The sequence below is a fragment of the Nomascus leucogenys genome, chromosome 5, assembly GCF_006542625.1.
Source record: "Nomascus leucogenys isolate Asia chromosome 5, Asia_NLE_v1, whole genome shotgun sequence".
NCBI classification, from domain to species: Eukaryota; Metazoa; Chordata; class Mammalia; order Primates; family Hylobatidae; genus Nomascus; species Nomascus leucogenys.
Window position 1 is genome coordinate 67,082,730 of NC_044385.1, and position 27,543 is coordinate 67,110,272.

General features: G+C 47.1%; 2 protein-coding genes across 8 annotated transcripts in view; one reads left to right on the top strand and one right to left on the bottom strand.

Annotated features, from left to right (window-relative positions):
- Window positions 1-1,814: 1,814 nt before the first annotated feature.
- On the top strand, window positions 1,815-22,148 carry SLC25A15 (solute carrier family 25 member 15). The gene is made up of 7 exons (XM_030813309.1): window positions 1,815-2,065; window positions 4,798-4,921; window positions 11,066-11,324; window positions 17,136-17,273; window positions 19,314-19,483; window positions 20,475-20,633; window positions 21,575-22,148. The coding sequence occupies exons 2-7, from the start codon at window positions 4,867-4,869 to the stop codon at window positions 21,697-21,699; spliced, it is 906 nt and encodes a 301-aa protein (XP_030669169.1). The 5' UTR covers window positions 1,815-2,065; window positions 4,798-4,866; the 3' UTR covers window positions 21,700-22,148.
- LOC100595307 overlaps window positions 11,574-27,543 on the bottom strand; it is an 80,457-nt gene continuing 64,487 nt past the window's right edge. For 2 of the 7 annotated variants that reach the window (XR_004030154.1, XR_004030146.1), the window contains 2 exons: window positions 26,735-26,895; window positions 22,475-25,078 (listed from right to left, as the gene is read on the bottom strand). Coding sequence is in view for 1 of the 7 variants with exons in the window: in XM_030813310.1 (XP_030669170.1) it covers window positions 12,524-12,733 (210 nt within the window). In the remaining 6 variants the exon portion in view is untranslated. Of the gene's footprint in view, window positions 12,734-17,047; window positions 17,221-17,307; window positions 18,692-22,474; window positions 25,079-26,734; window positions 26,896-27,543 lie in introns of those variants that run through there. The other 5 variants (XR_004030148.1, XM_030813310.1, XR_004030147.1 and 2 more) reach the window with 4 other exon arrangements.

Below are 27,543 nucleotides of genomic sequence, written 5' to 3' on the forward strand. Positions count from 1 at the left end.
TGATTTGAGTAATAATAAAACTCTGGTCTCCTGTACAGCTGGTTCTGCATGAATTAAACTGTTTCTCTATTGCAATTCCCCCATCTTGACAAATTGGCTCAGTTGAGGCAGTGGGCAAGAAGAACCCATTGGGCAGTTACATCACTGTGTTGCCCAGGTTCAACTCGAACTCCTGGGCTCAAGCAATCCTCCTGCCTCAGCCTCCCAACATGTTGGGATTACAGGCATGAGCCACCACACCCAGCCAAGTCTGTCCTTAATCAGGGTTCTTTTGGGTCTCATTTTCTTAAGCTGCAAAAGCTATTGGACCAGGTGATATTGCCAACCCCTTTAAGCTGCTGTAACTAGTTTCAGCTCCTGGATCTGCTTTCAGTTAGTTATGTTCCCCATCACTTTGGACAAGTCATCCCAACTGCCTGGCTTGTTTCTATAACTCGATTATTGTCCAGAAGCCCAAGTTCTAAAGTGCTGATTCTGATGAGTGCCCATTTACCAGGCACTCTGATCCCATCATAGCATCTACTACAGCCTGGGAAGTCTACTCAAGTGTGCATTCATGTTAAGCACTAACACCAATCAAATCACTTAAATAACGTAGGTAATAATCCAATAGCACGTCCAGACGTGGTGGCTCACACGTGTGATCCCAACACTTTGAGAGGCCAAGGCAGGCGGATCACCTGAGGTCAGGAGTTCGAGACCAGCCTGGCCAAGGTGGTGAAACCCTGTCTCTACTAAAAAATACAAAATTAGCTGGATGTGGTGGCGCATGCCTGTAATCCCAGCTACTTAAGAGGCTAAAGCAGGAGAATCGCTTGAACCCGGGACAGGGAGGTTGCAGTGAGCTGAGATTGTGCCATTGCACTCCAGCTCAGGTGACAGAGTGAGACTCTGTCTCAAAAAAAAGAAAAAAAGAGAAAAAAAAATCCAACAGCACATCCAAACAAGGCTGAAAGTTGTAAAATTACACTGTGTGGAGGGTGTGTGTGTGGGTGTGTGTGTGTTAGAGATGAGGTCTCTTGTCATCCAGGCTGGAGTGCAACAGTGCCATCATAGCTCACTGCGGCCTCCAATTCCTGGCCTCAAGCGATCCTCCTGCCTTGGCCTCCCAAATAGCTGAGACTAGAGGCACGTGTCACCACACCTTGTTTTTTTGTTGTTGTTGTTTATTTGTTTTTATGAGACAGAGTCTGGCTGTGTAGCCCAGGCTGGAGTGCAGTGGTGCGATCTTGGCTCACTGCAACCTTCACCTCCCAGATTCAAGCGATTCTCCTGTCTCAGCCTCCCTAGTAGCTGGGGTTACAGACACGCACTACCACGCTGGGCTAATTTTTGTGATTTTAGTAGACGGGGTTTCACCATGTTGGCCAGGCTGGTCTTGAACTCCTGACCTCAGGCGATCCGCCCACCTCGGCCTCCCACAGTGCTGGGATTACAGGCGTGAGCCACCATGCCCAGCTAATTCCTGTATTTTCATACTTAGTTGTATTTCCTATTAGGGCCTTGAATCCCGAGTATAATTTTGTACTCAAATATAATTTATAAATAAGGCCTTAGCCTCCCAACAAGGTCAAAGTAGCTAAAAATTAAGTCCTCCCAAACACTGACATTCCCAGACCCCAGCCCCCAGTCCCAGCCCAGCGGGCTAACTAGGGTCCGGCCTCAGAGAGGGTCTCGGGGAGCCCAGAGGCGGGAAAGTCTCAGGAGGCGCAGACCCCGATCTCCAGTTTCACCAGGGTCGGCGGCAGCACAACGCCGGGTCGCGGGCTGGGCTGTGCGCGCCGCGGCCCCACGCCCACTTCCGCTTCCCGTGCTGGGGGCGGTGGCAGGGCCGGTGGGCCGTGGCGGCTCCGGGTCTCGGCCCGGGCGCGGCCCTGCGCAGCCCGCCCCCGGCCGCAGGGGCGCTCCTGAGCTTCGCGGGGCCGCCTCCCGGGATGCCTGCGCGGAGGGCGGGGCGAAGGGCTGGCCGTTGCCGACGTGGGTGTTAAGTGGCCGCCCCAGCCGCGACCCGGAGCCGAAAGCGGGCGGCGAAGCCTAAGCTGGACGCGGCCACGCCGGCGCGGCGGTGAGCGCAGCCCGGCCTGGCGCCTGCAGCTGCGGGGAGCGCGCCAGGCGGAGGGAGCGGGGCGCGGGGCGGGCCTGGGTGTCCGGGCGGCGTGACCTTCCCGGGTGGCGGGGGAAGCGGCCAGCGTCGCCGCGCACGTGCCGCGGGACCCGGAGAATCTCGGGGTCGTTGGCCTCCTTCCCGCAGTGCCCACCTGATGGGAACTTTTGTCCTTCTTTGCCCGCAAGTCGTGTCATTTGGCTGCGGGGATCCGCGCCCCTGGGGCGCTAGTGCTGGGCAGCACGGAGCCGCTTGTGAATGGAGACTTGCAGGCTTCCCAGGAGTGGGCGGCTGGGCAGGGGCGGCGAACGTTTAGGGCCGGGCAGAGAAAGTTGGAAGTCGTCTCCCTGACCTGTTCCTTGCGAGGCCCGGGAGGAGACGCGCCTGGCCGGGTCCTTGGCGGCAAAACTGATTTGCATCTCCACGCTTTACCTAAAGCCCGGGCTCTGGGGACTGGATTGCGAGCTGGCCGGCGGCTCCTGCCGCCCCAGCTTTAGCCAGAAGCTGGATCTTCCCGCAGCAGTTCGTGTTTCCTGGTGGAAAATGCAGCCTCTTCTACTGACATTCCCATCCAAAAAAAAAGTTAATTTCCCCAAGGGTCGAGCAAAGTGGGTGGTCGGCACTGTTGTTCCTCAGTCGCACCCTGGTGTAATTTGAGAGAGGAGTCAAAGGCGCTGAAAAGATTCTTTTTTCTATTCCAAGTGCTACGGCAAGCTCATAAATCAATTTTAATTCATGGTGAACAGTCTTGCCTCCTCCAAGCCCTGTGTCTTCTCCAAGCCAGAGCTACACATAATGTGAATTAGTTGCCCACTCCTGAGTGAATCTGTTAGTACCCATCATCGTTTTCTATCCTAATAATTCTAGTGGCTATTTGTAGAATTTATTTGTTTGTTTATTTTTTTGAGACGGAGTTTCGCTCTTATTGCCCAGGCTGGAGTGCAATGGGGCGATCTCGGCCCACCACAACCTCTGCCTCCTGGGTTCAAGCTATTCTTCTCCCTCAGCCTCCCGAGTAGCTGGGACTACAGGTGTGCATCACCACGCTGGGGTCATTTTTGTATTTTAAGTAGAGACAGGGTTACACCATATTCGTCAGGCTGGTCTCAAACTCCTGACCTCGTGATCCTCCCACCTCGGCCGGCCCAAAGTGCTGGGATTACAGGCGTGAGCCACTGCATCTGGCCAGGACCCCGATAAACTTTTTTAGGAAGATACTAGATGACCACCACCTTTTCAGCCTAGTAAATGGTCCTGTCTCTCCAGATCTATCAACAGCATATAAATCAGTGTCTTGCACTTCTAACTTAGTTGCTTTATTAAGTAATGTGCCGTTGTTGCCACTGGTTTTAAATTTTTTGTAAATAACGGAGGATTGTTGAAGTCTGGTCATTGGCAAAATGCTTCAAGAGGTTTAAACAACTTCTCCACGGCCAATGTTTCCTGTTGACGTTCAGGGTGACATTGGTGTTAGGAGGGCGCTTGGTGTTCATCTCTGATCCAGCACGATGGGTCACACGGCTCCTCAGTGTGATGAGGAATAAGTTGTTCCTTATTATTTGCAAAGAAGTTACTGACACCGTTTGAAAATTATACAGGATTGGTTGTTGAGTTGGATATTTTAGTCAACATTTATTAAGCCCACGCCTCAACAGTAGTTGACTTTTGTCTAAAGAGAGAGAAAGAAATTCTAGTTTTCCCAAATGCCCAAGGCTCCAACCGAAACATACTGAATCAAGATTTCCAGAAGAAAGTCCTGGCAATTTGCATATTTAATAAGTGCTCCAGGTTATCAAGTGGATTTGGACACAACGGCCCAGGCGTTGTATCTCAAAGTGTGAGTCTGTGGACTGGCATTGTCCGCCTCACTTGGGAACTCATCAAAATAGGCAGAATCTCTGGTCCTGTCCGAGGCTACTGAATCAGAAGCTGCATTTTATTTAGCAAGGCCCCCAGGCGACTCCTGCACACATTTACATTTGAAGGGCTAGTGGACTGTGGTGACAGGAAGATGTGTGTGACAGGAAGATGCTTGCGCAGGGCCTTGTTCTAAGAACAAGCACATGATGCTTGTGCACGGTGTGGCGTCTCATCAGTCCGATGTGGCTATTTGTGACTGCCTTTGTTTTATAATATTTTTATTATTCACCTTGTACAGATGAGGACTCCCAGCTGTAGAGGCTGAAGGAGCCACGCTGCAGGTAGAGCAGGCATTCGCCAAGGCGTGTGTGATCCCAGGGTGCAGCTCCCACCCTTGGCTGCCTGGGTGCTCCTTTCCAGACCTACTGTCTTGTGAGATCCCCTTAGGCACCCATTACAGGCTGCTGTCTGAATTTAGAACTGAGCCTCTTCAATTGATGGCTCAACGTAGGCCTCTAAAAAAAACAAGTGTGATGCGGTTTGGTACACCTGTGGTCGGCTTACTTATTTGGTGTTCATTTTTTCAGTTTTCAGAAAGGTCAGTTGAAGTGCTGCTGGTGGCTGTAGCCTTGATACGCAGGGGAGGTTTTTGATCTGTGAGCTTTCTAGGGGGCAGTTGCCAACCTGCACTGATACCTTGAGCCTCTTTCCTTTGGAACAATGTGGAGCCCAGTTCATGGCTCCCAGAAGTTTAGGTTCCATAATTTGGCTGCAGACCTAGAGAACAGGATGCTGCAGACTTGGACTAATGGTAAACTCTTGCCTCCCCTTAGGGATATGTGGTGCCTGTCATAAGGTGCAGAGAGCTGCCTTCCACGAGACCAGCAGAAGAGTGGGCAAACATGAAGTCCAATCCCGCTATCCAGGCTGCCATTGACCTTACGGCGGGGGCTGCAGGTACAGTCATGTGCCTTATCACCATGTTTCTGTCAGTGATGGACGGCACATCTGATGGTGGTCCCATGAGATTATACTACCGTTTTTTTTTTTTTGAGATGGAGTCTCGCTCTTTCGCCCAGGCCAGACTGCAGTGGCGCAATCTCGGCTCACTGCAAGCTCTGCCTCCCAGGTTCATGCCATTCTCCTGCCTCAGCCTCCCGAGTAGCTGGGACTACAGGCGCCTGCCACCGCACCCGGCTAATTTTTTGTATTTTTAGTAGAGACGGGGTTTCACCATACTAGCCAGGATGGTCTCGATCTTCTGACCTCGTGATCCGCCCGCCTCAGCCTCCCAAAGTGCTGGGATTACAGGCGTGAGCCACCGCGCCCAGCCTATACTACCATATTTTTACTATACCTTTTCTGTGTTTAGATACATTTAGATACACAAATACCACTGTGTTATAGTTGCCTACAGCATCCAGTACAGTAACATACTGTACAGGTGTGTAGCCTAGGAGCAACATATATACCGTATAGCCTAGGTGTGGAGTAGGCTATGCCATCTAGGGTCAGGTGTGTATGCTCTATGATAGCACAATGATGAAATTGTGTAATGACACGTATTTCAGAACATGTCCCGGTCATTAAGCAATGCCTAACTATAATCCCAGAGAAAACCCAGTTCTCTCTGAAAACCCAGTTCCTCAACTACCCTCTAAATGAGATCAAATGAAAGTGGTATGAAAATATTACCTTTCTCCCTCCAGAAGCAATGTGCTTTACCTTTGGGATGAATCCATTTGATGGAAGTATAGTATTGTTCAGAGCGTGGCAGAAGGTAGAGGAGTGTCCATTATTGTTAACACCTTGTGAGTCAGGGTGAGGGGTGGAATGTGCCCAGTACAGCTGGAAAACAGCCCAGAGGTGAAGCCCCTTGTCCATTGTCACCTGGCTGGGATATGCAGGTGACGTGGTTCTTCACTTCAAGCCTGGCAGTCTTCAGAGCCCTTGTAGTGCAAAAATAACACCATAGCATCTCCTGGGAAACACCACTTACTGTCCCTGCTAGTGTTGGGAAAGAAAGGAGGACACTCTTAGAAATGTCTTTAAAAGGCTGGGCATGGTGGCTCACGCCTGTAATCCCAGCACTTTAGGAGGCCGAGGCAGGCAGATCACCTGAGGTCAGGAGTTCAAGACCAGCTTGACCAACATGGAGAAACGCCATCTCTTTTAAAAATACAGAATTAGCCAGGCATGGTGGTGCATGCCTGTAATCTCAGCTACTTGGGAGGCTGAGGCAGGAGAATTGCTTGAACCTAGGAGGCGGAGGTTGTGGTGAGCCAAGATCTCACCATTGCACTCTAGCCTGGGCAACAAGAGGGAAACTCTGTCTCAAAAAAAAGAAAAAAAAAAAAAAAAAGACATGTCTTTGAAAATGAGACTGATAATGGACCGTGTCTTAGAGCTGTGAAAGGAAAGAAGTTGTACGATTTGCTGGGAATGTCAGCTAACCTGAGCCTAGGGGCCTGAGCCCAAGAGCCTGAGGCTCCCCCGGCACAGGGAGGTGCTGCCTGTGATAAGGGGGTAGTGCTGGCACCGTGCAGGCTACTCCTTAGAAAGATCAGCTTGAACATGCAGGAAGAGCAGGACCCTCAGGCTGAGGCACAGGGTGGAATGGGAAGTGCATGGTGGTGATTTGGTTCTCCAGAGTCCAGAAGTAGGAGGAGCGGCTGGAATGCTGATTGCCCAAAGGGAAACCCTGGACTACCCTGGCCTCCCACAGGATTCTCCCTGGAGTGGGGAGGCCAGAGAGGGTGTTGCCCAATGCTGTCCTTATCCAGCGCACCCCCCACCCCCACCCCCACCCCTACCACCAACAGATGAGTATGGTCATGAGTGTGGTCACCTCATCAGTCATTTGCTCAATTGTGAAGAAGAAATTGTTCAGAGAACAGCAAAGTGTTTTTCCATGAGCCAAAGGTCAGCCAAGGTATGCTAATGAGGAGGACTGGAGAGAGCTGTCACCAACCCTAATGAGGAGCACTGGGCAAGGGCACTTCTCCCAGGGCAGAACCCACAAGGAGCGTCCCAGCCCCAGATGCTCAAGGAACTGAAGGCCGGTGGGGGTCTGCCCAGTAGTCTCTTGCCCACTGCGTGCCTTTAGGCTACAGCGTCCCAGGCCTTGTGCCCCCTGCCCTCCCCCATGCCACACTGGGGAGGACACTGACCCTGAAAATGGTGCAAACATCTGCCTGCCCCAGGTCGCCTCTCACCAGTGAGTGAATGCCCTTGGGCTCAGTTCTGTCTCTGCAGTAGGAGGGTGTTTAGCCACATGTAGTCTCAGCTTTTGACATTTTATCTCTTTCAGTCAGTCTGTCAAAGATCTAGAACCTATGGTGATAGAATTTAAAAGTTTACCTTTTCCTATTTATGTGCATACAGGTATTTGGGTACCACATTTATAATTTACAGTTAGTTTGAAAGATAGAAATTGCAACAGTATGGTTGGGAGCCTAGTATGTAAGGCATTTGCTCGGGGGCATGTTTTGAACATGTATTGGTCCCTTATGTGTACTGACACACTGTCCCCATCACTGTTGGACAGGTATTTCTCCCTGTGCTGGTGACACAGGGACTCCCCTCACCGAGGCAGAGCTGCTGTGGGTAGTCTAACTTCTGAGGACAACGAAGCCCATTCCTGAGGGGATGGGATGGGGACGGGGAGCGAGACGTGGTCTATAGGTTGGGGGCTGGGCAGAGGAGGTGCCTAGGAGTGACACAAAAACCTCCATTCTGTTGTGAGGCCTATGGAATGCAAATGGAAAGTAGATTCCCACTTTCGAGGATCTTGGAGTCTTTGAATGCTGGAGCTAGAGAGACCTTTAGACATTGTTGGCTCCAGTGCTCGCTGGATATGTAGAAAAAGGCCCACAGAGGAGCAGTAGATTTGTCCAAGGTTACACAGCAAGATGGTGTGAAGACAGGGCAGGACTGTGGTCCCTGGGTCCGTTGTCTGGTGCTGGTGCTGTCTCTGCTTTAGTACTCCATAATGTGTCTGCAGCGCACTGGAGGGGAGGGTTAGTTTGGAGGCTTTGGGCCCTGACTTTCTGGATGTGGAATTTGCTAGGCTTTGGGAATTTTCTGCCAGCCATTGATAGGAGCAGAGGACCCGTTGTGTTTTGTGGCAGAGGTCACCTATGGAAGCGATCCAACTGTAAGCACAGAGCCAGCTGCAGCCCGAGGTGATGTGGATGGAGCTTAAATGTGTTGTTGTGTGTGTCTCTTCTTTTCCTTTTATACAAAGTTTTCCCCACCACACAGGTTTTCAGCCAGCTCGTCTACTCTAAAGTGCTGGGAAATTCTCATTTCCCTATCTGCAGTGGCTATAAGAGATCTAGATCCCTAAACAGCTAGGATAAAGGAGGATTTCAAGAACTAGTTAGGTGATTAGATAATTACTGAAATGGGGGTGCGTGGATCCCGAAAGTTAAATAGCCCTAAAGAGAAACTTGGTACCACTTTAATAGTCATTCAGCAACTCTAAAACAATGCAGTCACTACTTTGACTAGTGTTGCAGTGTACCTTGTTTAGTGTAGTTGGAGAATGTGGCATTTCAGATCATTGAAGTTTATCTTCTCAAATGCAAAAATTAAAAACAACCCCAAACCTTTTTTGATTGGAGTTTCTTGAAAATGATGTACTTCCCTGTCCTGTTAAACCTTTACGATGGCCTCCAGAGGGGTTTGAGGGTCTCACCTCTGCTTGGTGGGCCTGGTCCTGTGGTGTGAGTCTGCTTCTTCTCATCTCTCTGCCTTCTTCAGAGCTGTGCCTTCCCTGAGACACTGTCCCTGCCCTGATAGATTTCCTCTGTATCTCGTGATTTACGGACTCTATGTCAAGGACAGAAGATCTAAACCACCACCGCTGGTAAAGTGTTAGGTATGACATAGTCCGAGTGCCTTTCCTGCGGAATAAGATGCTTGGCTGGCCACCATATCGCCAAAAGAATGTTGTTATTTGTCGTTTAAGGAGAATAAGAAGTCTGACTTCTAGGCAAGTGGAGAAATATAATATTTATTCATGGCTTTATGGACTTGATAGATCTTTGAGAACCTACTAGGTGTCAGGCTCCGTGGTTGGTACTGGTGTTCAGAACAGTCTCCTCTCACTTGAGGGCCCAGTGAGCGCCATGACCATATCGTTTGTGGTAAATTACACGGGAAGTTAGCTTACCCTTGCGGAGGACGGGAGACAGTTGTTGCTAGCATTTGTACATTCATTAGCCTCCCCCTTCTCCCTGTTGGAAATGTAACTGTCCCAGATATACAGCAAATGTGTATTCTAGTAACCTGTGATGCCTGAACTGTTCAAGATGATCAAGTTAAAATATGAACGTGCTGAATTAAATGCTTTATTCAGCTTATCTGCATCTAGGCTCTCTGAATTACGCACCCACTTATAACATTCTGTCACTTCTTCTCTTGGAATAATTAAATTATTTTAATGTAATTCAGATCTCTTTTTATCCTAGCCCAGCAGTACCTGGGAGAGAATGACTCAGGATTACTCATAATAAAATCATATTAAATTATATTCCACTAATTCAGAATTGAGGATAATTTGGCAATTAAAGGCGGAAGCGTGTCATTCCTCTCCTGGAAGAAATGAACAGTAATGATGGGCTCACAGAGATCACATTGCTTGTTGCTTAAAAAAGAGATCAAGCAGTTCTCAGACTCTTTGGAAGTGTTGGCTTATTTGCCAATAAATAATTGAGAATTATTCTTAATGTCCCTTCCCCCAACTCCACTTTCCAGAGTTTAGATGGAATAACCATGTATAACATCAAAGTCAGGAAGTTGCATTTCTCAAATATTTTCTGTAAGCCTTCTTTTGCATTTTGATGAAGCTTTAAGAGCTCCTCTCAGGTCCAGAAGGAGATGGTAAACACTAACCACTGGCAGTTCCCATGACGCTAACCCTACTACAGGGTGTGAGGATGTTGTAGGGTGGTTACAGTTCATTCCTTTTCTTCTGTTTAGAATTTTTACTAAAATGATTTCACGTGGCTGGGCGTGGTGGCTTATGCCTCCCAGCATTTTGGGAGGCTGAGGCAGGAGGATCATTTGAGGCCAGGAGTTAGAGACCAGCCTGGCCAACATGGTGAAACCCCATCTCTATGAAAAGTACAAAAATTAGCCAGGCATGGTGGCGGGTGCCTGTAATCCCAGCTACTCAGGAAGCTGAGGCACAGGAATTCCTTGAACCTGGGAGGTGGAGGTCGCAGTGAGCTGAGATTGCACCACTACACTCCAGCCTGGGTGACAGAGCAAGACACCATCTCAAAAAAAATATATATATATATATATATTTTGTGCGATGTAGACTTTGCTGTATTTGATCTTATAAAAGTATATAAATAAAGGATTTAAGCTAAGCATAAATAAATTTCAGTCCATTCTCTATCTAAATACACATTATTAATCAGTAGAGCTCAAATTAAAGAGGTTTTTCTATAGAATGAAATATTTAGCTCTTTGGGGATTAATTAGCCAGACTCCTTGTTTCCTTTCCGTGGTGCCGGGCCTGATCAGTCCCACTGGGCATTAGGCAAAGTGAGTGATGAAGTCTTCCCAGGTTTCCCCCCCCTTTCTGTGGTTTCTGTTTCTTGCACACATACTAGCCACTGGTTACTAACCACTTACGTAGCCGGTGCTGTGCTAAGCCTGTCTCCTCCATTTTTATTTAATCCTCACGCTCACAGGGTTAGCCCTGTGAGGTGGCAGGGATGAGGAGCTGAGGCTCAGAAGTTACATGGCTTGTCCAGGATCTCACAGCAAAGCTGTAGTCCCTCTGACCCTATTGCCCAGGCTCCTACATACTCACTGCACTGTTGCATCCTATGCCTGCCACTGTTGAACACATGTCTGTCTCTCTCTCCTGCCTGGCATGGGCTCCTTCAGGGTGGGACTTAGATGCCAGGCACATCAAGGATCTGCTCTAAATTGTTTACTGGACATGGCTGGAAGGTTTTGGAGGAAAAGAGGTTGAAATGAACTGAAGCAGGGGTAAGTTCTGGGGTAGGCTGCCTGGGCCTTCCTTCCATGGATAATAGAACTGTAGCCTCATACTAGAGCAGTCATCTGTCCTGATTCCAGGGGGCACAGCGTGTGTACTGACTGGGCAGCCCTTTGACACGATGAAAGTAAAGATGCAGACGTTCCCTGACCTATACCGGGGACTCACCGACTGCTGCCTGAAGACTTACTCCCAGGTGGGCTTCCGTGGCTTCTACAAGGGGACCAGCCCAGCTCTAATCGCCAACATCGCTGAGAACTCAGTCCTCTTCATGTGCTATGGCTTCTGCCAGCAGGTGGTCCAGAAAGTGGCTGGATTGGACAAGCGGGCAAAGCTGAGGTGAGTCAAGGACACACACTTTTTTTATTTGTTTAAAAAAACCCCACAAAACTGGCAAGGCATGGTGGCTTATGCTTGTAATCCCAGCACTTTGGGAGGCAAAGGCAGGAGAATGGCTTGAGGCTGAGAGTTCAAAACCAGCCTGGGTAACATAGCAAGATCCCTATATCTACAAAAAATAAAAATTAAAAAAAATCTGCTGTATGGTCACAATTTTTGATGCCTTATGTGGAAGAACATTTCCTTTTAAAAAATAACTGCTTTCCTTTTATTTATGAAGTTATACATTGTCATCATATAAAACTTGGAAACCACATATGCATGCCACAGAGGAGACCTGCTCATCATCCACCACTGAGAACGAACTGCCCTTCTGTTTCAGTTTTCTCCAGGAGAATGCTGTTCAAATGCAGCTGGCGGTGCTACCTCTCGTCAGCAGACATGCTGCACTGAAGCTGTAGATGCCGCTTATGATCCAAGTTTTAGCTTTTCTTTCATTAGCAAAAAGCAGAGTATTGGAAGAGGTTGTCTGAGCCAGATGAATCTGAGGAGTTTTAGGAAGGGTCGGAAATGTCTGTGAAGATGCAAGGGAACCCACCTTTCTCTGTCCAGATCTTCCCAGAACACCAGACTTTGCCTCGTTCTTGGTCTTGCCTTGGGTATTTATTATATAGAGACTAAAGAGAATTTGGAAACCACTGGGATGTTTAGTTATCCCTGCTTTGAATGTTGATTTATTTTATACCACTTAAAATTATTATATAAGCTTCAAGATTGCAAAGGGCAGTCTTAGTTATTTCAGTAGGAGTTTGAAACCCGATTGCAGCTGCAGGTCCCACACAACTGAATTCAGTTCCTTGTGCACAGCAGTGTTCTCTGGTGGTGCCTGGAGGTCTGAAGGTGTGCCCTTTTACAGACAGGAATTCCACCATGATGGGTAGAGCTTGTTCTTTATAAAGGCTTGGGATTGGATACGATTGCCTAAGAAGACAGTGTAGACAGCGAGGAGGGCTGAGCATGAATGGGATGAGCCTCTAGCACAGAAAGGGCAGGCAGGAAGGCATTAAAGAAACAAGCAGGGCACAAACCAGGAGAGTGTGGCATGCCATGATGGAGACTGAACAGAAGCAAAAACCACAGGCAACTGTAGTTTTGTTCCCTGTTGAAGGAGAGACACTCTGTTAGAGAAGACCTGGACTTCAGTTCAGTTCAGTTTCCTTAGCAAAGAACAAAATGGGGAGAGAAGACAGGGAAACAGTAAGCAGCCACGTGAGATTCTGGGGAAGACCTGTGTCTTCTGAGCAAAGCAGCCCCTCCAGCCATAGGATAAACAGTGACTTCTGTCTTGCATGAGTGAAACCACTGGGGATCTGGCTCTGCCCGCCCCTCCACTTTCTTGCTTCCTTAGCCTGTGAACAAAGTGAAGGACAGGTAAGAGCATATTGCTTTTCTGCCGAGAACAATCTAATACCTTACAGCTGCATTTTCCCACACTACTTTCAGAACATTGAATTGCTGGGTGTCCTTAAGAAAGGGTTGGGAAATTACGTCACAGTGTCTCTCTCATGAAGAATCACTCTTGGTACATTTATTTCATATAGTGTATGTGTTATTTAGTTCATTAAAGATGCGTAAGGCTGGGCACAGTGGCTCACGCCTGTAGTCCCAGCACTTTGAGAGGCTGAGGTGGGCAGATTACTTGAGCCCAGGAGTTTGAGACCAACCTGAGCAACATGGCAAAACCCTGTCACTACAAAAAGTACAAAACTTAGCTGAGCATGGTAGCACATGTCTGGGGTCCTAGCTACCGGGGAGGCTGAGGTGGGAGGATTGCTTGAGCTCAGGAGGCAGAGGTTGCAGTGAGATGACGCCACTGCACTCCAGCCTGGGCAACAGAGCAAGACCCTGTCTCTCAAAAAAATATATATATGCTTAGCTGTTTTGCAGTAAAGAAACCATCCTGATTAACCTTGTCTAATCCAGCACTCATCTTTTTTGAGCTTGGGCCCTTTTTTTTTTTCCATCCTGAGGAACAGTGTTTGTCTCTTACCTGTTGGGGAAATGCTCTCTTAGAGTCTGCAAAGCTCTGACATGTATATCGTGTCTCTATAGCCCTCACCGTGATCCTGTGAGAAGAGCAAGGCAGATGTTTCCTCTCTTAGGGATGGAAAACTGAGGTGCCGATATTGACCTGCTCAAGGTCACCCCGCTAAAGACTTGAACTTGTGTCCTCTGAGCTCCTGCCCAGTCTCCTTTCCATCAGACCACAGTTTGGGGTCTGGAATATTTTATAAGGGTCAGTTCTAGAGAGAAGATTAATCAGGAGCCGTGAAGGGAAAGAACTGCTTGTGAGAGCCTGTGGTGAATTTCTGCAATCACATTGTAAATATTTGTCTGTTCCCAGTTTCAGCATGACCCAGAATGTTGTTCTACTTTGATGTTTGGCTGGACAGGGTCTTACATAGCAGGAGTGCTCAGGTACATGTTTGTTGAATATATGACAAATGGATGATTCTTACAAAATCCCATCCTATACCTATTACTATTTCAATTCCAGTTCTACGCATTCATACTACATGCAGAACCAGGGGCCCATGTACTTCCTTCTGTGCACTGGTCAATGAAAGTATTTATTGGAAACCCAAAGTCCACTGCATATCTGATTTGACTGTGTCCTTGCACTATAATAATGTGCTTGGTGTTCGTTCAGATGTCCGAGCCATTATTATATCTTAAACTCAATCGACTTCTACATTTATTGACTGCCACCTTTGTCCTGGCAAACTCGGCAGACCCTGGTTAATGCTCCTAATTGACTATTGCCTGTCAACAGGTTAACAGAGAGTCCCTGAGGGAGGCCAACTGTGGATCTGCAGGCTGGCTGCAAGACAGCAGAAACCATTTTAAGTTTCGGTTCTAACAAGCTGCTAAGGAGTGAAGGGGGGGAAAGGAGTGGACTGAACAGCATTGGATGGTTTCCCCACCCCATAAAAGCATGTGCAAGTACATTTGTGTACCTGGTTCTCCTTTGTTAATGGTTTTAGGCTTAATTCTCTAACATCAAAAGGAAGTCCATACTGCAAACAGTGTCTTCCTAATGAAAGAAAGCCCCACTGTAAGCCAAGTCTTCTGGAAGACTTGCATCTGGCCATGGCACAGAAGCTAGACCACCAGGGACTAGCAAACCAGGGCCAAGACTGGTGCCACCTTGATTTTATACTAATCTTTAACAGTGGAAAAACTTGAGTACCCCTGAATATGGTAGGTCCATCTGTGCTTTTTTTTTTTTTTTTTTTTTGAGACGGAGTCTCACTCTGTCACCCAGGCTGGAGTGCAGTCACGCAATCTCAACTCACTGCAACCTCTGCCTCCCGTGTTCGAGCAATTCTCCTGCCTCAGCCTCCCGAGTAGCTGGGACTACAGGCACCCGCCACCATGCCCAGCTAATTTTTGTATTTTAGTAGAGACGGGGTTTCACCATGTTGGCCAGGATGGTCTTGATCTCTTGACCTTGCGATCTGCCCACCTCAGCCTCCCAAAGTGCTGGGATTACAGGTGTGAGCCACCGTGCCCTGCCCCATCTGTGCTTTTGCTCACAGTTTGGAGAAAAATTGTTAGGGGATTATATCTCTACCTGAGTAATTAGCTGAGGACATTACCACCCACCCTTGGGGGTTTTTGGAAATCTGTGAGGGTGATCTTGGCTGTCCAGTGAGAGCATGATGCTGGCATTGAATGGGTGTCAGGGAACCAGTTCAGTCCTTCCTGCTCAATGAAGGATTGTCCTGCCCCAAATGCCAGTCATGATCCTATGACACAACACTCTTCTGGGGCTGGAAGGGATCTTCTATCCCGACTCCCATGAACCAGGAACTCTCAGAGAAGCCTTTCTCCTGAAACACTTCTCAGACTTTTCCCCATATTCATTTTTTTTATTTTGAAAGAGTCTCACTGTGTCGCCCAGGCTGGAGTGCAGTGGCATGATCTCGGCTCACTGCAACCTCTGCCTCCCTGTTTCAAGTGCTTCTTGTGCCTCAGCCACCGGAGTAGCTGGGATTACAGGCGTGCACCACCAGGCATGGCTAATTTTTAGTAGAGACGGGGTTTTGCCACGTTGGCCAGGCCTCAACTGATCTGCCTGCCTTGGCCTCCCAAAGTGCTGGAATTACAGGTATGAGTCACCACACCTGAACTCTTACTGGATTCCAGTTTCACAACCCTGCTGGTGACCTTTGGCTGCTGGTACTAAATCCATATATGAGGTGAATGCTTCTGTTTTGTATTTGTGCATTCATCCCTCTGCCTAGTTTAGATTTCCAGTTTAGCCATTTCACCTAATACCATTGAGCTTGCAGACTTGTACTGGCTTCACCCACTCCTGTGGCACCATTTTACCCTTGTCTGTGTTGCTGAGGTGGTAGGTCATCAGCTGAACTGGAAAATCTTTCTGTGATGCAGCAACTTTTGGTTAAACGTTTTTTCTGGGTTTTCATCTGTGGCAGTTACATTGCACATCTGGTTGCTCCAGGTTGGATTGTGGGCATGTGGGGATAGGCTTAGAACCTAGATTTATTTAAAACTTAGGGCAGACACACTGCAGTATTAATAGTGCATGTTTTTCAGTGTGGGACTATGGGTAATATTTTCCTCCTTTAGGTTTTTTTGTGGAGTTTTATTTTGTCATGTCACAATGTATCTTGGCTTTGGCCTCTGTAACAGAATGCTACAGATTGAGTGGCTTAAACAAACATTTCTCACAGTCCTATGGGCTGAAAAGTCTAATATCAAGGTTCCAGCAGATCTGGTGTCTGATGAGGGCTTGTTCTTAATTTGAACATAGCCGTCTTCTCACTGTGTCCTCATATGGCAGAGAGTGAGCGAGCTCTCTGGTCTCTTCTTTTAAGGGACTAATCCCATCACTATGGCCCTATCCTCATGACCTCATCTATACCTGATTACTCCCAAAGGCCCCATCTCCTAACACCATCACCTTGAGGGGACAAAATTCAGTCCATAGCGCTGTGTGTAATCAAAAGAATATAGGTGTTGCTGTCAGGAAGACCTGGGTTCACATCCTAGCGCTGCCACTTAGTAGCTGTGTGACTGGCCACATTATGTCATCTCTAAGTGTTACTTCCCATGGGGAACTGGAGTGCTGCTGTCTGCTTCACAGGGTTGTGGGATCCTTAGATGAAACAGCACATGCAAGTTTCCTTCCTTTCATCTTTTTTTTTTTTTTTTTTTTTTGAGACAGAGTCTCACTCTGTTGCCCAGGCTGGAGTGCAATGGCGCAATCTCGGCTCACTGCAAGCTCTGCCTCCCGGGTTCATGCCATTCTCCTGCCTCAACCTCCCGAGTAGCTGGGACTACAGGCGCCCGCCACCATGCCTGGCTAATTTTTTTTTTTTTTTTTTTTTGTATTTTTAGTAGAGACGGGGTTTCACCGTGTTAGCCAGGATGGCCTCGATCTCCTGACCTCGTGATCCGCCTGCCTTGGCCTCCCAAAGTGCTGGGATTACAGGCGTGAGCCACCGTGCCCGGCCCTTTCATCATATTTTTAGACATGGAGGTCTCTCTTTGTTTCCCAAGCTGGAATGCAGTGGCTATTCACAGATGCAGTCATAACACTGCAGCCTAGAACACATGGGCTCAAGTGATCCTCCCATCTCAGTCTCCTGAGTAGCTGTAATCACAGGTTCATGCCCTCACGCCCGGCTCCTTACCCTGCTTTATCATCAAAGTGCTATCTATGTGGTGAGTGCCGAAGGAATGAAGAAACTGAGGGGTAACTGTCTGCTTGTGTGCTTTCAGTGATCTGCAGAATGCAGCTGCCGGTTCCTTCGCCTCTGCCTTTGCTGCACTGGTGCTCTGCCCCACGGAGCTCGTGAAGTGCCGGCTGCAGACCATGTATGAGATGGAGACATCAGGAAAGATAGCCAAAAGCCAGAAGTAAGCACCACTTGGGCACAAACGTCAGGTCTCTATTGCCATAGTGTATTGGATGATTTTTCATTTTATATTGTACTAAAGTGGCAGATGTGGAAGCCGATTTATCTACTCCAAAATATTGTTTCTAGAATGCTTTCCCCTAACAGAGATTTTCTGAAAGGATTGGCTGTGATGAGACCCACCACCCGCTGCATAGAAAGTCTTAGACAGATATTTAATACCCCAGAACCGGAGAAGCCAGGAGCTTAACACCCTTTTTGGCCTCTTGGAAACATAAGGCCTGATCTTCAGCCATTTTTGGAGGTACATAGTGGGTGGCTTTTGAACTTTGCCTTAGACCTGAGCCTTCATAAGTGCCAATTTGGATTCTGAGATGAATATTTGATGCCCACTTCCAGTTTTCATATGGGTATTCAGGCTGATTGACCCAGATCCTAGAGGTAACTATTTTTACCCCACTTATCCCCAGTCCTTCAAGTGTACCTGCAAATGGCCCAAGTTCTGAGAACATTAATCAATACTTTTGTAAGCATAGCTACTCTTCAATGATTAAATCACTCTCTAGCTCACTCTTGAAAACACATTCTCATTGTCCTTTGAGAGTGCTGTGTGATACACAATTTGATTTACTTGAATTGGAAAGCAATTTATTATCCTTATTAGTTACAAAACTTGCTTACGTATCTTGACATCTGGCCGAGTTCTGACCAAGGATATTGCTGTGGTTAACTCAAAGCCTATAAATCTGCTGGGAAAAAGCAGTAGATAAATTGACCATTTTCAGGGATCAGTCCCCACTCAGTGAGAATGGGGTTTGGAAAAGTGCCCTGTTTTCTGCACCCTTGAGATTCATTACAACCAACTTGAATCTAATATTCATTGCCTAGAAGTCCAAGAGTGTAAGTCTTTAAAACTTTTTATTGAAATATACACATAGTATCATGAATGCACATTTAAGTCACAGTATGCGGTTCTATAAATAGTGACACAATTTATGTGCCTTTGTAACCTGTGTCCAGATTAACAAATAGAACATTAACAACACCCAGAAAGCTGCCCTCATGTCTCTTGGAAGTAATTCAAGGTAATTAAAAGATAGTAATAGTTACAGCCAAAGGACTTAGGCAGATAGACACCTTGAATTACCAATTGACTTTGTATTTGAGGTCTAGCAGTGTTCACACAAGGCATGGTATGGCAGCTTGGAGCTAAGACTCGGATTGGAAGGGAGGTTAATTGTGTTGAGCTGGATTACTTTGTTACATTCCATGTAGCAGTGCTGCAGGAAGGGCTGGCTGATGGGGAATACCTGACAGTGTCTTCTGAAGTTCTCATAAGGAAAATAGTTTTTAAACGTCTGTGGCCTTTATTACCTTGGGACTTGATCCTTCATCTGTCCAAGCCAAGTCTCCTTCTTGCTGAGAACAAAGTGAGGAGACAGGGATTCACTAAGTTGCACTGAGTATGTGATTTCTTGGCCTGTTCTTAGCGGGGATAAACCTGCCCTGGTAGCCCCCCATCATGAAGGGGAGTCAGACAAAGAGTGTCCTGTGTTCTGGCTGCTACAGGAGCAGGGCTGCTTAGAAGAAATTCTCCTGCATCCCTGGTGCTCTGAGAAATAAATTCTTGGTGCTTCTGCATAACAGGAGCTATAACTTGTTCTCAGAATTTGTCTTGCCTTCAAACAACATTTACTCCTTCACTCATTTCTCTGCACTAAAACAAAACAGATCTTATAAACACCTGAACAAATTTCCCAAAAACACACCGGAAAGATTGAGTAAATAGGAATCACGGCGATAAGGGACTGGGCAATACAACGCCATGTTATGCTTGCTGAGTTTAGATAATTCCTTACTGTAAATAAATTTCCTTCCCACAGAAGGATGCCTTTTAGTCTCAATTCCTGGCTCTTCATTTACAAAATCAGCTTCTTCCTTACTAGTGCTTGATCAGATCTGTTAATTGGTTGCAAATGCCCTTGTCTTTTCTTCCTTCCCACCTGCCATAACCGTGCTGTCTCTCTGTGTCTCCTCCCAGTACAGTGTGGTCTGTCATCAAAAGTATTCTTAGGAAAGATGGCCCCTTGGGGTTCTACCATGGACTCTCAAGCACTTTACTTCGAGAAGTACCAGGCTATTTCTTCTTCTTCGGTGGCTATGAACTGAGCCGATCCTTTTTTGCATCAGGGAGATCAAAAGATGAATTAGGTAAATGTGTTTGCATTGACAGCAGTGGGATGTGATAGTGTTTGCTCCCTGCAGGTATGGTTTCTGTGGATTCTCTGCCCTTTGTGCTCTCCTCCCCACATTGGTGGCTCCATCTGGCACAGGGAAGCTTCTGGATGCCTGAAGGTAACATGGTGGCAGGCAGTTGATAGCACCCACCCTCCAGGCCTGATAATTTCCTTAGGACAGGGTACATGCAAACAGGGAAGCAGTACATCCCAAACTTTCTTACTAGAATAAAGTTTTTTAATTTTTCTGGATCTATTTTAGGGGAGAAGAAATCCAGAAATTACTTTCCCAATTGGGGAGTCACCTGTAAATAATCTTGAAATAAGCTTAAAACTTGGAAATCTTAATAGTGTTTTGAGAGCAGTGAAAACCATAGTTCTTTGTAGCTTATCATGTTTAGCTGGTTGGTACTACTACATGCGATGTTTGGCTCACATAAGTGAGTGAGTTTTTCTTACCATCTCCCTCAGTGTGTGTTGAATCTATTCTGTGGTTAGTCAAGCTCCCAGACTTAACTGCTATGTTTAATAAAAACAATTTTGGCTTTTAATGATAAAGGAAGAATCAGGGCTATTAAAATACTTAAGAGTGAGAAAGTTGAAAAAAGACGTAGATTGTGTTTGGCCTGTCTTTTCCCCACTGTAGGGGGTTGCCACTCAGCTGGAGGCCTGCTGGTTCGTGTGGGCCAGCCCTCAACACCTCAGTGACCAAACGAAATATAACCCTCACTAGGGCTTCTTGCACTTGGCAAGACCCAGGGGTAGACCTGGGCTACCAAAAAAACCTTGTGTTCTTAGAGCTTGGGAACAAGAGCTTTGACAGTTTTCCTCAAAAAATTGTATTCTGCAGCATTACCATTTTTATTTTAATCTGCCTGCAGCCATTACTACATTGACATCTGGAAATGTCACATCAGCTGTTCTTGAGACAAAATACCATTTGCTATCTTTTTTTTTTTCTCTAGGCCCTGTGCCTTTGATGTTAAGTGGTGGAGTTGGTGGGATTTGCCTCTGGCTTGCAGTATACCCAGTGGATTGTATCAAATCCAGAATTCAAGTTCTTTCCATGTCTGGAAAACAGGCAGGATTTATCAGAACCTTTATAAATGTTGTGAAAAATGAAGGTGAGTAAATACCTGTTTTTCAAGCATCTATATACATCTTAAAATCTGAGATACGGGCCAGGCATGGTGGCTCACGCCTGTGATCCCAGCACTTTGGGAGGCCGAGGCAGGCGGATCACGAGGTCAGGAGATTGAGACCATCCTGGCTAACACGGTGAAACCCCATCTCTACTAAAAATACGAAAAAAATTAGCCGGGTGTGGTGGCGGGCACCTGTAGTCCCAGCTACTCAGGAGGCTGGGGCAGGAGAATGGCGTCAACCCGGGAGGTGGAGCTTGCAGTGAGCCGAGATTGCACCACTACACTCCAGCCTGGGCAACAGAGCAAGACTCTGTCTCAAAAAAAAAAAAAAAAAAAAAAAAAAATCTGAGATATGAAATCTGTTTTGATTTTAAAAAGAAAGAGGACAGTAACACAGAAACTTTGTGTCCCAAATAGAGGACAGATACCTTGTCTATTACTCATAGTAATTCTCCCTTAAATTTGTATAACATGTAAAGTTTTACAAAGTACTTACACCTCCCTTATCTAATTCAATCTTCATAACCACCCTAGGCAGTACTAATACTATAAACAGGTCTCCAACTTCAAGGTTGGTGTTCCTGCCACTGCCCAGGTGAAGCTGCAAAGCTGCTGCCACCTCTATCTCTGTCTGGCCATCTCAGGCCTCAGCTCTGCCCTATCCATATACTAAGAGTTAACCAAGCATGGAACTGGGGTATGTTACCTGAGCATCAGTCAGTTTTGCCAGGAGACCTGATACTTGTCCTTGTTTCTGTTAGTCTATTTAGGAAAAGCTGGGAATGCATCCTTCTATGACTTGTTGGTTTTTAGCACTGTTGTCTGGGTTTGCATGTGTAAATATACCTGTGCTATGCAGCTGCGTGGGTATCCCCAAAGGAGGGATTGTTGCAGGCTTTGATCGCCCTTTTATTTGCTAGGAATAACGGCCTTATATTCTGGACTGAAACCTACTATGATTCGAGCATTCCCTGCCAATGGAGCACTCTTTTTGGCCTACGAATATAGCAGGAAATTGATGATGAACCAGTTGGAAGCATACTGAAGTGTCTTGGTGGGCGTGAACCAAGCACAGGTGTTTGAGGACTACAGTTCATCTCAGGGTTTCTTGGAGTACAAGACCAGTGTGAAGTTATTCTGATTTCTTGGGAATTTTGCTTTCTGTCTTCCCTTCTACCCTACATCTTAAACTTCATGGAAGAACCTCTATTTTGCATCATATCATTTCTGTCCATAATTGTACTGAAATAGAAAAGTCACTGCTTTTGCTCTTGGTAAAATATAAAGTGGTCAGTAGCCTTATGCACCTAATTCAAAAGGTGGACTATAGTTCTGTCAGGGATTTTACTTAAACCTCCACTTGTACATGCAATTTGGACAGTTATGTGTTGAGGGAAATACAGTTTGTTTCGATGTTTACTTCAAATATCAGAAAAACCCAGAGGTGATCATTTCTCATGAAGATGCTTATAAATGGTTGCTTAACTCATTCTAGATGTAGGGTCTGCTTAATGTGTGTACTTTTCTAAGTGGTTGATTATTTTTTATTTCTTTGATACAGAGTCTCACTCCGTCACCCAGACTGGAGTGCAGTGGCACAATCTCGGCTCACTGGAACCTCCGCCTCCTGGGTTCAAGCAATTCTCTCACCTCAGCCTCCCGAGTAGCTGGGATTACAGGTACGCGTCACCATGCCCAGCTAATTTTTCTTGGTATTTTTTGTAGAGACGAGGTTTCATCATGTTGTCCAGGCTGGTCTCGATCTCCTGACCTCAAGTGATCCGCCCACCTCGGCCTCCCAAAGTGCTGGGATTACTGGTATGAGCCACCATGCCCAGCCAGTGGTTGAATTTTTAAAAAAGTGTTCATGGGTGCTGGAAAACTAAAATATCCTTCTAGATTTGTAAGACAGTATACCTGCATACTGGTGTGGCTTCCACACTTGAGTAAAAGCTTCAGAGTAGGCATCCTAGATTTCCCCAAGATGCTCTACTCTTAAAATAGTGCCATTCATTTTCTAGGTGGGATCATATTCCACACTGACTATATTGCTAGGGGTGGCCCAGAGGGTCAGGCCTTTGGGAAATAGCATGGCCTTTACCAGCTTCCCTTCTCTCCCAAAGAACTTCCCTTCTTGAGCTTTAGATTGAGGAAGGGGCTGAGTGGTAGGCAGTGCTGCTGTGCTTTGATGAAGACCCATGTGGCTGGCAACAGCTCTTACCTTTTGTCTGTGGGTCCTGGCCTGGGTAGGATTCCTGGGTGTTCTGTTGGCTCATTTGGGGCCATCAATCCACTTTGGACCACTCACTGTCTGCTCTGCCTCCACCAATCAGAAACCCTTCCAAGGAACAGTGAGAGCCAAAGCCAAGAGAAGCCTTCTTCCCTGTTTGGTGATTATGTGACAGTGGGCGAAATCCTCTCTCAGAGAGAACTAGAAAGAACTCAGTGCTTGTACTCCACAGTGAGTAATGTCAGGTCTGGCCCATCCTGAAGCCTGTCTTGCCATGCTTTTACAGTGTTGGAGGCTTCTACATTTGGTACTGGCAGTCAGTAAGTCTTAATGATGACTGCATATGGGATATGAGCTTATAAAGCAATGGAACATAAGAAAAGCAATTGTAGGCCAGGCGCGGTGGCTCATGCCTATAATCCCAGCACTTTGGGAGGCTGAGGCAGGCGGATCACAAGGTCAGGAGTTCGAGAACAGCCTGACCAACATGGCGAAACCCCATCTCTACTAAAAATAAAAAAGTTAGCTGGGCGTGGTGGCACACGCCTGTAATCCCAGCTACTCAGGAGGCTGAGGCAGGAGAATCGCTTGAACCCGGGAGGCAGAGGTTGCAGTGAACTGAGATTGCGCCACTGCACTCCAGCCTGGGTGACACAGCGAGACTTAGTCTCAAAATAAAAAAAAAAGAAAAAAGAAAAGCAATTGTACTTAACTATGCCATATGTATGTATTCACTGACCAAAAATTCACTGACCAACCAACCAAACTCCACACTTCATCTGATCCCCCATAGACTTGGGGATGGACAGCTGTTCTTTGGCCATATGGTATAAGAGGGTCATTCTTGTCACTACTAAAGTTATCCTCATCATTTTGTGCTGCTCCAAAACCAGCAGGGTATCTCCCAATAAAGTGTTCCTAAGCAGCCTGTATACTGAGTGCAAGCAGGCTAACAATTTTAATAATAGTCCATACCATGTATGTGTTTCTGTCAGCAGAATGTACATGTTGTACAAAACCTCCAGGTTCCTTAAGCTTTTTGCTGTCCATGAATCCTCTGTGGCAACTGTAGTCATAGAGCCAGAAGCCAGAGGGCCAGGGATATGAGAGGCTGACAAACAGCAGGGGACATCTGGGGAGGAGATCCCTGTCATGTCTCTTGTGCCGTGGAGCTTTTATGGCTGGTCTTCCATTTGCTTTTTCTTTAAGTGAAAACCATTTTTCTACTTTGCTTTTCTCTCCGTACTTAAATGGTCAGTAGCTACTGAGTGGTGCTTTATCTGAATAGGCCTGGATTGAAGTAAAATAGAAACGGGACTGGCTTTCCACAGGAAGTAAACTGCTTCAGAGCCCACAGTCCCCTGCTCAGTGCCCGGAAACAAGTCAGTCGTCCCTGTTGGCAGTAAATCTTCCCACAGGCCGTCCATTAGAGATTTAACTAGATATCTTCAATAGAAAGAGTCTGAGGCAAGTGGGAGTGAGGAATGGAAGCTTAGATTTGGAGAATTTTTTTTTTATTCATTCTGTTTGCTTAATTCAGAGTAGTTTGTGCTATTTCATATCTGTACTCCAGGCAGAAATATAACTTGAAAATTCTGTGTCTAAAGAAATTTCAGTGTTCTATCATTAAATTATTTACTTAATATTTGAGTCTGATGAATTTCATTGAAGTTCTTTACATCCCTGTTGGGAAACAACTGTCAGGAATGTTAAAGAGTTATGTATAGTAGTGTTTCAAGGCAGTGGTTTTATTGCAACAAGCATTGTTTTCTGTCAGCAAGACACCTGATGTAAAATAATTTCTTTATAGGTAAGGTGACAAAAACATTTCTATGCTCTGAAGTTACGGAACTTGGCTTACTAGAATTACTTTCTCCCTCCACCTCTTTCCCTCTATTTTAAAAAACAGTTAAACTGTCTGCTCTTAAATTTTGGATGATTCCATTCCAAGTTACTAAATTCTACTTAAGAAAACAAGTATCTGAAGTGCCAAGATGGCTGACTAGAAGCAGCTAATGTGCGCAGCTCTCACAAGAGGAGACAGAGTGGTGAGTGAAAACGAGCTCTTCAGGTTGATCATCCAGCAGGCTGTGTTGGGATTCATCAAGGAAGCAGTGGTGAGTCATGGAGAGCATAGGGGAGTAAGGAAGGACAGCCGTCCACCTGGGATTGGTGCAGAGCAAGGGGAGGCTCCCTACAGCAGGGAAAGTGTGAGTGAGTGAAGGCTTCTGTGGACTCACACTTCTGCCATGGACCTTGGCAATCCCCAGGCACAGGAGATCCTCCATGACTCCACCTGCCCTCCCCGCCCCCCCACACACACCCTGTGGCTCTAGACTGACACAGAGAGCTGCTTGGAGTCTGGGCAGAGCCACTGCTCAAGCCAACGTGGATCCCTGAGCTGCTGTGGCCCCGGCTGCCATAGTCTGGCCAACAAGGTAGGCCAGGCTCTCTCGTGTGCCCCTAGGATAGGGGCACCATCCATGGTGCTGAGGAGTGGACAGATTGCAGGCCTCACCTCCACTGCACCTTGCCAGGCAAGGCCCACTGGCCTGGGCCTCCATCGCAGCTATCCTACCCACTACCTGAGCACTCCAGCTGGTCACAGCCCTCATTTCTCTGGGATGGAGCTCCCAGAAGTAACCAACAGGCCCTCTGCCCTGCCGTAGCCTGTGCCCCTGCTGCCCTCAGGCTGGAGAGGGAGCAAAAAGCCCAACAGCTGTCATGGGCCTCCAGCCTGCTACAGCTGACATAGGGAAAGGCAGCCCAAACTGTTTTCCACGAGTCCCTGGCCCTGCTGCTCACTGGGCAGGGTGCCTCCTGGCTTGGGCCCCCAGCACAGCTCCTGCCTGATCAGTTGGTGGTGGCTCTGTGTTTCTCTGGGATGGAGCTCCCAGAGACAACTGACAGGCTTCCGCCATTGCTGCCACCACAGTACCTGCCCTTGCTTCCCCCAGGCTAGGGAGGGAACAAAGGGCCTGATTACTTTCTCAGCATCCTACAGAGAGGAGGCCAGACTGTCAGGCAGGGTCCCCAGCTTGGGCCCAGCAGCTCAGCTGCTCCAACCCTGGCTGATAACAATTGGCTGTGGTTTTGCATTTGTCTGGGGTAGAGTCCCCAGAGGCAACTGATAGGCTCTCTGCCATTGCCACTGCCTGGGTCTCCACTCCTGCTGTCCCTAAGCTGAGGAGGGAACAAAAAGCCTGAGCTTGCACTGGGGCTGCAGTGTGGCAGCTTGGAAGTGCCAAGGCGAGATCTGTAGCAGGCACTAGAGCAGGAGAGGAGCCCACACTCTCAGAGTACTGAGAGTGCTGAGTTACATGAACCTGTGGGCTACCACAGCAGTGGGCATGCCTCCCTATGCAGGGCCAGCTGGCTGGAAAAGGGATGGCCTATCTCCCTACCTCAGCCTCTGCCTGAGGGAGTGCACCTGACAAAAGAAACACGGGCACAGTGCCATTGGTTGGAAGGGGCTCCCTCAGGGCCCAGGAGCAGACCTGATGAGGTGGTCACCTCTCTTCCCACTGCACCACAGAGCACAGCCGGAAACACCAGGAAATACAAAGGAAATACAAAGTGGCTAAGTTCTATCTACCAACCATTACTCCTAAGCACCATCTACTGGAATTCAGCCAAAACTACAAAAATAGTTTGCTAATACACCTTCCTATAAAACCAAGGTAAGAATTCAGCCACAAATGCACAGAGCCTTGGCCCTCGGAAAACATGAAGAAATTCAGCCAACTGACTGTGCTCAACTTACACCATGGTTAAAGGAATACCAACCCTCAGATGAGAAAGAATCAGCACAAGAACTCTGGCAATTCAAAGAGCCAGAGTGTCCCCTTACCTCCAGGTGAGTCCACTAGCTCCCTAGCAGTGGTTCTTAACCAGTTGGAAATGGCTGAAATGACAGATGTAGAATACAGGATCTGGATGCCAGGGAGGCTCATCAATATTCAGAAGAAAGTTGAAAACTAATCCAAGGATTCCAGTAAAATGATCCAAGAGCTGAAAGATGAAATAGCCATTTTAAGAAAGAACCGTCTGGGCATGGTGGCTCATGCCTGTAATCCCAGCACTTTGGGAGGCTGAGGCGGGTGGATCACAAGATCAGGAGATCGAGACCATCCTGGCTAACACAGTGAAACCCCGTCTCTACTAAAAATACAAAAAATTAGCTGGGCGAGGTGGCGGGCGCCTGTAGTCCCAGCTACGCGGGAGGCTGAGGCAGGAGAATGGCGTGAACCCTGGGGGGGTGGAGCCTGCAGTGAGCCGAGATTGCACCACTGCACTCCAGCCTGGGTGAAAGAGCGAGACTCCGTCTCAAAAAAATAAAAAATAAAATAAAATAAGAAAGAACCAAACAACTTCCATAGCTGAAAAATTCACTATAAGAATTTTGTAATGCAATTGGAAGTATTAACAGCAGAACAGACCAAGCTGAGGAAAGAATCTCAGCGTTCTTCTAACCAACTCAGACAAAAATAAAAAAAAAAATTTAAAAAATGAGCAAAACTTCTGAGAAATGTCGGATTATGTAAAGAGACCAAGTCTATGACTCATTGGCATTCCTGAGAGAAGAGAGAGTAAACAACTTGGAAAATATATTTGAGGATACAGTTTATGTAACTTTCTCTAATCTTGTTAGAAAGGTTG

Bases quoted from the DNA above. Each gene is read 5' to 3' on its own strand.
- SLC25A15 (XM_030813309.1), top strand. From the start codon at position 4,867: ATGAAGTCCAATCCCGCTATCCAGGCTGCCATTGACCTTACGGCGGGG. The intron at 4,922-11,065 runs GTACAGTCATGT...TCCTGATTCCAG, and splicing joins CCTTACGGCGGGGGCTGCAG to GGGGCACAGCGTGTGTACTG. The intron at 20,634-21,574 runs GTGAGTAAATAC...TTTATTTGCTAG, and splicing joins AAATGTTGTGAAAAATGAAG to GAATAACGGCCTTATATTCT.